This window comes from Sorex fumeus, unplaced genomic scaffold (assembly GCF_029834395.1).
Source record: "Sorex fumeus unplaced genomic scaffold, SorFum_2.1 ptg000044l, whole genome shotgun sequence".
Taxonomy (NCBI): Eukaryota; Metazoa; Chordata; class Mammalia; order Eulipotyphla; family Soricidae; genus Sorex; species Sorex fumeus.
In genome coordinates, this window is record NW_026606101.1 from 15,746,091 (window position 1) to 15,760,334 (window position 14,244).

Sequence of the window (14,244 nt, forward strand, 5' to 3'; positions counted from 1 at the left end):
GTCCAGGGGGAATGATGCTTGCCTTGCATATAGCCAACCTGGGTTTTATTCCTGGAATTCCATATGATCATCCAAGTACCCCTAGGAGTAATCCCTGAGTACAGAGGAAGAAGTAACCACTTCTGAGAATTTGTGGTTGTTATCCAAAAGCCAGAAAAAAAGAGGTTCCTTTATTTCATCACTCACAGGCTAAATTTCCAAGGTTATCTTCATTGAAGGAGGGTGGAGAGAGAGAAAGCATAGTCAGATATCAAAATTCATTATTTAATCTACTGATCTTATCCTCAGACTAGAATGTGAATCTTCTCAATGAGTTCCCTAACATGGGGGATTGAAAAGTCTCCATAGTGGGTGGGTCTGAAACTGCACAGGGTTCAAGATCTGACCTGTGAGCAGACAGATCCTAGGGAAGAGCTCCATCATTTAGGCAATCCCACGGCAAAGGACGGACCAAGGAAACAGAAATTGTTAGACAAAGTGAGCTCACACTGAGGGAATCTGCTTATTGAAAGAGTCACTAGCACAGTGCTCAGGCCTTAGCAAGGTGATTAAGGAACTTTATCGCCTATCAGGATAAAAATGTGAAGTCCACAATAACAGTCCCTGAAATGTAACAAGAAAATAGTAACTGTACTAAAGTATAGGATTCTCTGTGTACACAGAGGAGCTTAACTCTAGCTGGTTTTCTTGAGTTATGAATTATAACGTACTTGAAACTACCCAGCACAGTGCTTGACACCTGGTTTATGTCTACTTGTCAACCCAATGGAAACAGTTGGGTGTAGCCAACCTCTGGAGTTGGGAATGACTGTTGGAAACTTTCCCAAGGTCTGTGGAGGCATTTCTAGAGGGATTACAAGGGAAGCAGTGCAACAGTGGGATCCAGGGAGCTGATCCAATGGCCTATACAGAGGGCTGGTACTGGTACCCCTAGTTTCTACCTAGAAATGTGACAGAAGGCCTTTCTCCTTTCCAATCCTGCGAAGGAGAAATGAACCAAGTAGTAGAAACATTTAGTTTTGAGGTAAATAGAAGATGCTCCTCAAAGTAAACCAGATCTAATTGGCTCCCTAAATCTATTTCTATTCAGCATCTTTCCTCATACACTTATGAATCTACTCGTGTCTTTTACACAGCCACCCAGGTTTGATCCTGGCACCACCTATGGTCTCCTGAGCTTCTTCAGGGTATGTTAGGAGCATTGTTGGATGTGGCCCCAAACCAAAACAAATTAATGATTGATGGGTCACTATTTTACATTGTTTAAAATTTTTAAAAGAGGAGATTAATTTTTATTACTATGCATGTTCTATAAAAAAAGTTAATAAAGCCTTGGTCCATAGAACTGTCCTTATGTAAGGGAAAGAGTAGGTGGATGGAAGGGTTTCTTGGCCAGTTGTTGGGAAAAAGTTTCTACCGTGGTATTGAGTGATGGAACAATATATCATTACCTTTATTGTGAATTATGGTACTGCAATGAAAACGGAAAACAATATAGGATAACATAGCTATGGGTTCCATTTCTAGCTCGGTGTACAAATAGGACTGTGTGTTTGTATTTCTGTGTGTGTGTGTGTGTGTGTGTGTGTGTGTGTATTTCAGACAGTTCTCCCAAAAACCTTACTGAATTGGCCTCAGGTTACATGAGGGAGAAACAAAATATATTTATTCACATGACCAGACATTGCAAACCCTTGAATAATGCCATCACAGGGAATCACATATCCAAAAATCACACATTAGATTTCAAGGCTACAGTACAGTCCCTGCCTCAGGAACTCTTGTGACTTGGATTACTTTAGCCCGATCACCTGGTCTAAAGCAGGAAGTCTTAAAATGTCCTTCCCTCATTCCTCCCCAAATCTCTTCTGTAAAAATTTAAACTCAGGGAATGGTTGAAGCAGAAAGTAGATTGTAGGTGGAAAATAATTTCTAATGGTAACTGTGCAGAATGGCGGTGATGAATGCAGGTCCATTGTTACAAACTAAGGACACAGAAAATCCTTGATTCCAATCACCACACACAGGTGCCCAGTGGAACTCAACTAGGCAGGGTTTCCTCTGTGTCTGCACAGACAGAAGATCCAAGTGTCATCGGGTCATCTTACAAAACAGATGAAACAGATGTAATTCTGGGATGGAATAAAGTCTCAGCTGGGTTAGAGAACAGGAGGGAGGTGAGCTGAGTTGGATGGTGAAGGGAACTGCTGTGAAGAGAAGCAAGTGGGAGTCTGGACCCATGAATTATGACTGTCCTGCTTCCCCACTTTATTTCTTTTTTTTTTAATTGTTGTTTGTATGTTTGGAGCCACACCTGGCTGTGCTCACACCGTACACCTGACTCTCCAGTTAAGGAGATATCTAGATATCTTGGGGGTACCATTTGGATTTTATCAGATCAAACATGAATCAGTTGAATGTAAGTCAAAGAGCTACTCATTGAAGTATAACTCAGCCCCTCCCCACTTTATTTTTTAATTTAATTTAATTTTAATTTTTGCTTTTTGAGTCCATCTGGTGATGCTCAGGGGTTGCTCCTGGCTCATGCACTGAGGAGATACTCCTGGAGGTGCTCGAGGGACCATATGGGATGCTGGGGATCGAACCTGGGTTGGCCACGTGCAAGGCAAATACCCTACCCATTGTGCTATTGCTCCAGTGCCCCCCCCCCTTTATTTCTTAAGGTTTACTTATGCCAAAAAGCTGACACCAACCTCATCCTAGTGGTTCTTCTTGAAATGCATGATGGAGGCAGAGATTTGTATAGGTCTGTATAGTCAGTCACTGTCACTGTCCTCCCGTTGTTCATCGATTTGCTCAAGCAGGGCCAGTAACGTCTCCATTGGAGACTTTTGTTCTTTACACAAGAATGAAACCAATAGCACAGTATCTCACACAGAGTAGGTGTCAGGCAAAGCTTCTATTAGGGGATAAAAAGTTAATGAGCAAAGCCCCTACTCTGCAGTGTGAACATAATAACTACCACCAAAAAGTGAAATAAAGAATGCACATGAGGGAGGTTGATATTAGGTAATTAGGAATTTGAGTTGTTTAAAGCCCTCTAGTATTCCTTGACTTCCAGTGTTAGGTCTCACCCTGTGCTCTCCAAATTGACATATAATCTGGTTATACAAAGCCTCTGGCTGTTTTCTTCTGTTGTTTAATAGATTAGAATATCTACAGCATCTCGAGCAAGGTTTCTACAGCTTTAAACTTTTTTATTTGTTACAGAAAAATAACATTTTATATTCTTTGTTATGTGGGATACTAATGGTGTTTAACCTGCATTCTCAGTCTGTCCAAATGATATGAATCAATTCTCATGGCTTTACCACAAATACAGCATGCTGTAAGCTTGGAAACCCAGAAATGGTGCGGGGAGGGAAGGACTTTCTTCATTATATGTCTCAGATAATGAGTTATGAGTACAATTTGACATCAGGAGGAAAATCACACTCAAGGTTGACATTTTTATACCATTAATTTACAGAAAGATGATGCATTTAGTTTAGTGTGTCATATATTTCATATAGTATTTCAAGAGTCATAGACAGTATTGTCATAATTAAACTATTACTACAAGATAACTCATCATGACTATTTTTCTGTTGAATGCACATTGAACTCAATAAAAAACTCATGATATTATGAAAGTTCTAAAAAATTTAGAAAATATCTGAAAACTATTTTTATTAGAAATGGTATGCTTTTAATTTCAATCCGTCCTCCCAGCTTCCGGTGTTCTGTCAGTTCTCAGCAGTGTTCATCGCGCCCTTCATCTCTGCGGGACCCTGAGCACAATGCTGCGAGGGCTACAAAACGGTTCCCGTTATAGACTGCAGAGTTGCACAGCCACAGTCGAGGGTCTCCGCCTTTACACAAGGTCCTGCAGCTGCATCTCAGGCTGCCCCAGGTTTCTGACCGGCCTCCTCCACTTCTCCACATCTCCAGCTCCAGCAATCCCAGCAGTCCATCGGCTCCCCGGGTAGGGAGCTGGCACTGTGTGGACTACACTTCTCACTGAGCCTTCTGGAGTTCTGCCACCCTCTGGCCTTCCTCCCTCTTCTTATTCCCAGTCTCAACACTGCAGCCACTTCTGCCCTCTCTGACCTCTCTTCACAGACACCAGATCCCTATATCTTGCCCCAGTTGTGAACCTCAACAGACACCTTCCCTCCCTCCCTCCCTCCACCCTTCCTCCCTACTTCTTTTTCTCCTGCCCTCTAAAAAGAAAAAAATATAGAGAACCCTGACCCCATGTGGAGTGATAGGCCAGAGGTCACAGAGAAAAGGAGGCAGAGCAGGGACATGAACCCAGGCAGGCAGTTCACCAGGCTCTCCCCTGGGGCTCAGTGATGTTAGTGATGCTTCCACAGGACTTTGTAGCCATCTCTATACCTCACAGACCTGAACTAAAACCACCACTTCACTGAGGGGGAAACTGAGGATTCCAGACACTGAGATGTCCACAGCTTTGGGATGACAGCACCACTGCTCATCTGCTGAGGACCAGTCCCATGAAGAGGGTGTTGCCAAGGATTAAGTAACAAGACAGAAATGAGAGTTGATTGGGGTCAGGTGGCTAAGCTCCGTCAGACTGTTAACCCCATTTTTTTCCCCTGTGGATCACATTTATTGCCTTACACCAAGAAACCAGAACTGGAGGACAACATTCTTAGCATGGGGACAGGATGCTTTGATTATGAGCACAACTGCTCTCAGAAGAGCTGCTCTAAACCAAGCTATTTCTAAGCTAAACATCATGCTTTGGGCAGTTCAAGGTGAATACCTTTCTTGTGGGCTCTCTCTATGGGTCTGTTTTCTCATACCAAGGCAGGCAGGCCAAGATGGTGCACATACAGGTCCATGCCTCAGCGCTGTTCCACATAAGTTGGCACTGGCGTTCTTACTACAAGGTACCATTTTTCTGCCCCCTAAGGCTACTTTCTCATCCTGTCTAACTTAACCCTTATTTCCCAACATTCATCTGTTTTCTCACCAGACTCATTGCATCTCACATCTTCCCACAAAGATTGGTGGATTAGTTAACTTCTCTGTGTAAGGAGACTGATGAGTGGGAGGAAGCTGGTTCACAGACCTTTGGTCTAGTCCCTGGTTTGTGGTCTACTCTGTGCTTATGAGCAATGGCATCTCAAATCCTTTCAACTCTCCTAAATGGAGTTGGTCACTATTGCCATTTTGGAGATGAAAAGACTGATCCTCTAAAGATTGTCTCATGACTTCCCATCATCTCATCAAGCAGTCCTTTGTCACCTAAGAAATTTTCCCCGGCTTTTACTTTTCAAGGTCACTTGCTCTGCTCAGAGCTTTCAGTGACTGGTGAGTCTCCGAACCACTGTAAAGTGGGCAGTCCTGGTGATTGTTAGACTGTCAGACTGAACAGAATGTGTGCTGCTTATCACCTTTTGTCAGTGATGTTTCTAAAACAAAACCAAATGCAGCCCTATTGCTGGCACCTTGTTAGAGAGAATAGGATTCAGAGATTTTGGAATCTGGTCATTGTGATGACCCCCTTTTCCAATGTGCCCAGAAAAGGACTGGGAACACAGTGGGTACTGAGGAAAGAGAAGATGCTCCACATTGAGAACAGCCCTCAGAGTGTTCTCCTTAGGGGCAAACTGCAGGACTCTGTGACTCCAACATCTTTGATCTCCAAAGGCAGGTGAAATGGACTGTGAAGCCGATCCAAGGACAAACACCAGCTCCTCACCTGGCCTTAGTTCTTGCTCTCAGGAGCAAGGCCAACCTGACTGACTGTGGTCACACAACAGGACGAAGGACACGCCCCCTCCCCCCACCAGAGCACTCACCACTCACAGTGACCTGGGTGCCTGGTCCAGACTTGAACATCACATCTTCCACATTCCCCTTCCGGAACTTCCCACAGTAAAAGGTGCCCGTGTCAGCCGGGCTGATGTCACGGATGCGGATGGAAAAGTCCATGTTGTCTCTCTTGGTGTAATCCGAAACATTGGTCACTCGGGGGTTGTGGCCTTTGCTTCCAAAGTTGTAGATCTCATCCCGGACACCCAGTTTCTCCCGGAACCACTTGACAGGGCCCACAGGAAGCAGGGAGGTCACAGAGCAGCGCAGAGTGGCCGTCTCTCCTGCGGCCACTGACACTAACCTGTCAGGCTGGATCACCTGTAGCTCCGCATTCCGCCCGACCACTCCTGAGGGAAACACAAGCAGCTCTTCACTCATCCTTGTTAGTCAGTAGGTTTTCCCAACTCTCTGTCAGCAACCTACACCAGTGAATGAGTGTTCAGCGTGGTGAGTTCAGCACATCGTGTGAATCTTATGTAGCCCCACCATGAAGCTCCGAGTGTGAGTGTGATGCAAAGGAGCAATCTAGGATCCAGGAGCTTAAGGGCCTGCCACAGAGGGTAGTTTAGGAGCTTTCCTTGTAATGTCTGGAATTAACTCCTTCCCTGTTCCTCCACTGTCTGCCCCAGGGAGTGTTGGACTTTTTCTTCTTTGCATTTTGAGGAACCATCAGACTTTTCTGACCAATGAGTGTGAGCAGAGGGACGGTGGTGCTAATGGGATATCCCTGACCTGCCAGGGCCTCAGTAAATCCATCCTTCTCTTACCCAGATGATGCTCCTAGTGGTGTCTGCCCTCAGCCAGAGTACTGTGAGGAAGGTGGAAATCCTAAAATACATGTGGAGATTTATTGGAAACTGAACATTGTTTCAATTCCCCAAGATTTAAAATTTTTAATTTCTGATCAGAATATATTGGTGTCATAATTCTGCTGTGACAATTATCAAAAGATTATTGTCTTAAAGTAATAAACTATTTCCTCAAAAGATGAATGAATTGGGGCTGGAGAGATAGCACAGCCGGTAGGGCGTTTGCCTTGCATGCAGCCGACCCAGGTTTGATTACCAGCATCCCATATGGTCCCCGAGCACCGCCAGGAGTAATTCCTGAGTGCAGAGCCAGGAGGAATCCCTGTGCATCGCCAGGTATGACCCAAAAGGCCCCCCCCAAAAAGATGCATGAATGAACATAATCTTGTATGTGTAGAAAATGGAATATTTGCATCCCTGATCATTAATGAAATTCTAATCCAGACTGTAACACAAATGAGCCTTAAAATAAATACTATGTTAATTGAAAGAAATCAAATGTAAGTGGGAAATAGTTCCCCACATGTATAATGTACCCAAAATAGGCCAATTCATACAGGAAAAACACCTTGGAACTCAGGGAGCAGAAAGTTATGCGGAGTTATTTGGGGTACACAACTTCTGTTTAGCTTATTGGAAAGTCCTGGAAATGTGTGTTGCTGATGATTTCACCATTGTGAATGTGCTCTATTGCCACCAACTTTTATACTTTTAACAGGCTGGTTCATCTTATGTATAATTAACATAATAACAAGTGCATACTAGAACAAGATCATTAATCTTTGATTTGAACTAATGATTTTAGGAAAAATACAATATATGTGATACTGCGGCAGGTAAATTACTTATAAATAGATATTTGAATGTGAAGAGAAACCAGAATTCAAGTAAGCAAGAAAGAGCAAGCTTAAAATTTATTTTATGAAAAGAATGAAACTGTTGACTTTGCTTTGAGAAAATAAGTTATAACTTGAGGGTCCGTCAGTCATACATGATTTTTCATACCAAGTGAAGGACTTTCCAGTTGGATTGCTTCCCCAAAGACTAGTCATATTCTGGAATAATATAGAAATGCTAAAAGTTTCCTCTGATTTGAAATGTCTCCTGGTTCTGATAGAAGATCTGCATCAGAGGATCAACCTGTTGTTGGACCATGAGTAAATCCCATTTTGTGAAGGCCTACTCCCCTCCTATAATATTTATCCTTACTTAGCATACTCAAAGCCATTTTGGGAAAGCACAGCTTTTCCCAGTAACTATCAGTTGAGCCAGATAACACCCATTTATGGGGATCAGCTGAAAAAGAAGAATTTTTTCTGTATGAAGTCAGTGGAGATAACCAATAAACCAATCAAGGGAAGGGTCACCAGGGAGTGGCAAAAGATAGTCAGGGAAGCCCCTTAATTCTTAAAGTATAAATAGACTCTGGAAGCAAGGGAAGGTGGTGCTCTCATTCTAGAGGGTTCGACCCTGACTGGTCAGCTCTCTAAACTCCATACTTGTTTGACTTGTGCCAAATAAAATATTACACTGCAAAGCTCATTGCTTTGTGTGGAACAGACCCTAACTATGTTCTTTTTCTGTTTCTATGGCTGGAGCGATAGCACAGCGGGTAGGGTGTTCGCCTTACAAGCGGCCAACTATGGCCGACCCGGGTTCGATTCCTCCGCCCCTCTCGGAGAGCCCGGCAAGCTACCGAGAGTATTCAATATGCCAGACACAGTAACAACAAAGTCTCCAATGGAGACGTTACTGGGCCCGCTAGAGCAAATCGACGATCAACGGGAGGGCCTTTACCTTTTTACCTTTATGTGCTCAACACCATGTAGAGTTGTGGTTCCTCTTTTCATGTGTGAGTGGGTAGAGTGTACACACTCAGCACCTGTGAGACTGGCATGGCTTCTAAGGAGGCATTGCTTTCAGGGCACACCAGGCTTGTTACTGTGGTCTAGGCCTCAGTTGGTTTGGGTTTAAGTCAGGAGAAGAAGATTGGGGGTTTCAGAGAGAGCACAGGGTTCTAGGCCCTCTGCTGACTATGGTTCAATGCCCAGGTACTACATATCGTGCCCTGAGCACTCCTAGGAGTGATCCGTGAGCACAGAGCCTGGACATCACCAGATGTGCCTCCAAACCCAAAACTTTAAACATAAAAATAGGGGCTGGAGCAATAGCACAGCAGGTAGGGCGTTTACCTTGCATGCGGCCGACTCAGGTTCGATTCCCACCATCCCATAGGGTCCCCTGAGCACTTCCAGGAGAAATTCCTGAGTGCAGAGCCAGGAGTAACCCCTAAGCATCGCCAGGTGTGACCCAAAAAGCAAAAAAATAATAAAATAAAATAAAAATAAGAGAAGATGACTAGACAATGAGAGGATTTGTGAAAAATGTGTCTGTTTATGTGACAAAGTGGGAATAATTACAACTGAATCTTGAAGAGATTAGTGACCTGAATAGTGGAGAGAGGGAAGAAGTGAAATAAGAAGGTTAATTGGAACCAGCGAATGGAGAAACTCTGCCCTCTGTGTATCCAAAATTCACACATTCACACTCTAGTCCAGAACTTTACTCCAGACACTGGACTTTTTGTACGATTCTTCCAGGCTGTGATCCTTAGATGGACGTAAACATCACACAGTTAACATCTCAGACCTGAATTCCTCATTTCTTCCCATGCCCTTACTATCAGCTTGGTTCTCCCAGATTTCAGATCCTAAGTTCTTGTGTTTTTCTCTCACTCCAGCACTGTGCACCAGGAAATCCTGTTGACTGCTCATCAGCACACGTCCCAGAGCTGAGCTCTTGACTCTGCCTCTATGAACTACTGGCTTGTTGCTGTCAATGTGTTTAGTGTGCATGAACTCAGTGACTTCTGAAATTATCTAGTTTTTTCTATCTCTGTTGCCTCGTCCATTCTCAGTTACATGTAGAATAATTTCATACTCATCTTGGAGCAAGTGGCTTCCCTCAGCAAAACCATGCAATGTCTAACACATTGTTTTTTTAGCACTGCAAAAATAAAATAAGCAAGATCAGAGCAAAATCAAATCCTTGAGCAAATCAGGAAGAATTTTTTCTCAGGGTCCTTGCACACTGCTCCTTGTCACTTTCTACCAGAAATCCCCATAGTCCATTTTGTACAGTCTTCTAAGCTTTGTTCAAATCTGCCTTTTCCATAATATCTATCAAACTTTTTAAAAATACATATCATTCTTCTTACTCTTGTACTTCCAAGTATTTAGTCCATAGTAATTTGCATATTTTGAATCACAACTTACTTTTTAAATATTTGTTTATTGGGTCTATCTCAGTGATTCAATAAAAATGTTTTAAAAATACTTCACTGTCATTCTCCTCCTGTTGTTCACCGATTTTGCTCAAGCGGGCCCAGTAACATTGTGAGACTTGTTACTGTGTTTGACATATTGAATATGTCATGGGTAGCTTGAAAGGCTTTGCCGTGCAGGCGAGATACTCTCAGTAGCTCTCCAGGCTCTCTGAGAGTGGCAGAGGAATTGAACTCGGGTCGGCCATCTTGGCTACATGCAAGGCAAACGCTCTACCCGCTGCACTATTGCTCCAGTCCGAGATAAATGGTTGCAAAGCTCTTCATGGTCATGTTTCAGTCAATATTCCAATGCCCATCCCTCCAGCAGAGTGCATTTCCCACTACCAACGTCCTTCCCTAGTTTCCTCTGCCCCTGTGCACGACCTCCTTACAAGCCTGTCTCTGTGGCAGCACTTTTCTTCTCTCACCTCTCTCTCACTCTCTCTTTCTCTCTCTCACTGACTCTCTCTCCTTTAATGGTTTACAATACAGATGAGAGGTTATTATGTTTATTCCTTTACCTTTATCAGCAAGCACATAGTTCTTGTCAAGAACAAACCACTCTCTTATATATCAGTATAGTTATGTTATGTCTCTTTTAACTCTTATTTCCCCCTAATAACCAAGTTTATAAGAGCAACTCTTTTCTCTTTGTTTTTCACCAGTAAATCCCTATTTCTTTAACAATTCCTGACACACAGTGTGTGGTGAATTACAAACGTGAACAATATGTCACTTCCTTAATCCTTGGGGTTTGATTTAGTAATAATTTCAGTGGTGATTGCACACGAAACTGTTTCCCAAGTAGATGACTTGGTACAAAACAAATGATGCTTGCATGTGTGCAGGAAACACAGTGTCCCAGAAAGAGAGACCCAGGAGCTCTCTTTCCTACTCTTCACACCCATTGGCAAAGACATAAAGAAAATAGGGGCTGACAAAAGGAGAGAGAGAACAAAAGGGAATGCCATGCCACAGAGGCAGGGTGAGATTGGGGGGGATGGGAGGTGGGGGGGAGGGATACTGGGATCCATGGTAGTAGAAAATGGGCACTGGTGGAGGGATGGGTATTTGTTCATTGTATAATTGAAGCCCAAGCACAAAAATTTGTAAGTCTACAACTGTACCTCATGGTGTTTCACTAATAAAAATTAAAAAAAAAAAAGAAAATAGGGGCTGAAACTATTTGTGTAGATTGATGAGTATTGACAAGGGTTAGAGTTAAACTCTGAACTCGAGGATCAGATCGCCTGAGTTCAAGTCACAGATCTCCTTTTATCTTAAGTGACCTTGAACCCTTAAGTTCCTCTTCCCTTTTCTCATCTTGAAGATCAGATCACCTGAGTTCAAGTCACAGGTCTCCTTTTATCTTAAGTGACCTTTAACCCTTAAGTTCCTCTTCCCTTTTCTCATCTGTGGATTAGGGGGGATAAAGATGTCTACTTCAGAGATCATCACCCTAGGAGAGAATAGCTGGGGCATTTCCAATCTGGCAGTTAGTGAATGTTCAAGAATATGAACATGTGTCAACATTGTATTTCCTGTTGTGTTGAAGCGTCAGATGATGTGAGAGGATGCCACTATAGATACAAAATTGATTTTGATAATAATTATGGAAATGCATCCGTATGGAAATGTAAACATTTTCTTGCACCTCTTAAGAGATTGAGGAAAGGAATGAGTAACTTTAGAAAAGCAGGAAATGAGGTAGGGAAACAGAGACAGGAGCAAGTAAATTTCTTTTAATGCAAACTGAGAACTATTTTAGCAGAGGCTCAGGAACAGAGCTCTAGCAGAGTGTTGGCCTGTGGTGTGTGAGACTCTATCTTCAGGTCTTAGTGCTGTAGAGGATGGAAAGGTAAGGGGAAGGGGAGGGGAAGTGGGAAGGAAGAAGAGGAAAGGGATGTGGAAGAGGAAGGAAAGAGGAAACAAAGGGAAGGAGAAAGAAGGGAAGGAGAGGGAAGAAGTTAGGAAACAAGGTTGTTTTGAGGACGTAAAGAAAGCAGCCACTGAAATTCAGAACTCAGTGTCTTTCTGTTCTCTACAGCATACTGACTCCTGTATCCTCTGAACAATTGTATGAGTTGTTAGAGTTGTACTTGTTATGTCTTATCATGGTTGTTTAAAAGTAGAAAATGCAATAAATATTCTTTCCTATGAAAAAATCCATATATATAAGTATATATATATATATATATATATATAGAGAGAGAGAGAGAGAGAGAGAGAGAGAGAGAGAGAATAGAAGAATGAAGGCACTTGCCTTGCATGAAGCCAGCCCTGATTTGATCTCTTCACCACATAGGGTTCCAAAAGCACAGATTTCTGAATTCTGAGCCTAGAATAAGCGCCGAGCACTGCCAGGTGTAGACTAAATGCATCCCCAACAAAAATAAATTAATGTATATATTTAAAATCAGTAAATAATAAAGTATAAGAACAAAAGTATATGAATATTCAGAGCCAACTCTGATTTAGGGTATATCAGTGATGTGTATCTATTGTTCTCCTTGTCTTCCTGTATTTTCTGATTCTTCTGCTTTCCTGTGAAAACTAAGGAGCATCAGAAGGTTCCAACATGATCTGAATCTGCACTCCGTGGACTTGATTTCTGACTAATCTAGTTACTGACTTAGGTGTGTTTCATTGGACAATTTACTTCCTCTCCCCATCTGCAAACCAGAGACGTGGGTATAGCAATGACATATGATACTGTGAGGATTACAGAAGTTAATACACACAAAGCTGCCAGATTCTATTACTTGCGTTGTCTGTTTCACCAAAAGTGCTAACAACTGCAGGCAATGGGTCCACAGAGAAACAGTTCAGCCCCTTTTTTCCTACTCCAAGATAATGCCCAGTAGAGGACCTTTCTGTGAGATTATAAGAGACTTAAATATCCACAGGCAAGTTTGATAAAGGGGACCACCAAAGGTGGTGCTTACTTGTGAGTCCCAGCAGTGGAGTCAGCTGCAGGTGGAGAAGAAGACGGTACAGCCAGAAGACAAGGATTGCCATCCCAGAGTTTCCAGGAGCCTGCAATGTTGAGTGTGTGGGCCTGCGGAACTCTGCCCTATGCAGAGAAGTCCCGCCTTCCCTGACATGAGAGGAAGTGACTCTCACCAGTAAAGTGTTTGCAAGACAGTAAAATACTCTACATTCAAGGCATTTCCTGTTTTTTCATTGTGAAAGAGGAGTCAGAGAAGCAGTTAAAGCTGAGAAGTTTACATATCAATTTTGTTTGTTTGTTTGTTTGTTTTTTAGTGAAACACCATTAGGTACAATTGTAGGCTTACAAACTTTTGTGTTTGGGTTTCAATTATATAATGATTGAGTACCCATCCCTCCACCAGTGCCCATTCACCACCACCAATGATCCCAGTAGCCCTCCCACTCCCCCCCCTCCCCGTACCTCACCCTGCATCTGTGGCAGGGCATTCCCTTTTGCTCACTCCTTTCTTTAGGGTATTGTAGTTTGCAGTAGAGGTATTGAGTAGCCATCATGTTTGGTCTATAGTCTACTTCTAGCATGCATCTCGCATCCCAAGAGAGTTCTCCAAACTTCCTTTAGTTGGTGTTCCCTTCTCTTTCTGAGCAGCCTTTTCCCATAGCATGTGCTTCTGGCTTCCAAGCCATGAAGCAGAACTCCTGGTACTTATCTCAACTATTTTTGGGTGTTTGACTCCAATTCTGTTACTTTATATTCCCCAGATGAGTGCAGTCTTTCTATGTTTGTTCCTCTCTTTCTGGCTCATTTCACTTAGCATGATGCTTTCCATGTAGAACCACCTGTTACATATCAATGTTCTCAGTGAGATTTGCTCAAACCTATTAGAGATAATGCTTCCTCCTCACTTTGGGTTCTCTGCTATCTCCACTTGGACTTCCATACATCTTGGAGTCTTCATGGTGATTTCACCACCTCTGGCTCAGCTATTCAAGCTCATTTATTTGCCTAATTTCAGAGAACCATAGATAAAACTCAAAAGAGGTCAAAGGCCACAATTAATCCAAACCTGTGCATTGCTGAACACGCTGGATAAATCAGAGGGTGGCAGGTTGGCCTCGTGACCCACACAAGCAGAGCCCCCACCAACCACTTGCTTCCACAATTCAAAATTCCTACCATACCTCTGGCCTGAATCCACCATCTCAGGAGGGATCTCACCAAGGTATAATCTGTTGGAAATCCTGGTATATGGGTTTTGTGACTGAAAGCTCCAGGTTTTCTCAGAGTTTGGGTGGGCTTCCTATCCCCACTTC

At 43.0% G+C, this 14,244-nt stretch overlaps 1 protein-coding gene across 1 annotated transcript; it reads right to left on the bottom strand.

Moving 5' to 3' along the window:
- Nucleotides 1–1,463: 1,463 nt before the first annotated feature.
- Nucleotides 1,464–13,016, bottom strand: LOC130030313 (signal-regulatory protein gamma-like). Its single transcript, XM_056121558.1, has 3 exons — nt 12,927–13,016; nt 5,832–6,194; nt 1,464–1,471 (listed from the first exon to the last, which is right to left on the bottom strand). The coding sequence occupies exons 1-3, from the start codon at nt 12,997–12,999 to the stop codon at nt 1,464–1,466; spliced, it is 444 nt and encodes a 147-aa protein (XP_055977533.1). The 5' UTR covers nt 13,000–13,016.
- Between the last annotated feature and the right edge of the window lie 1,228 nt (nt 13,017–14,244).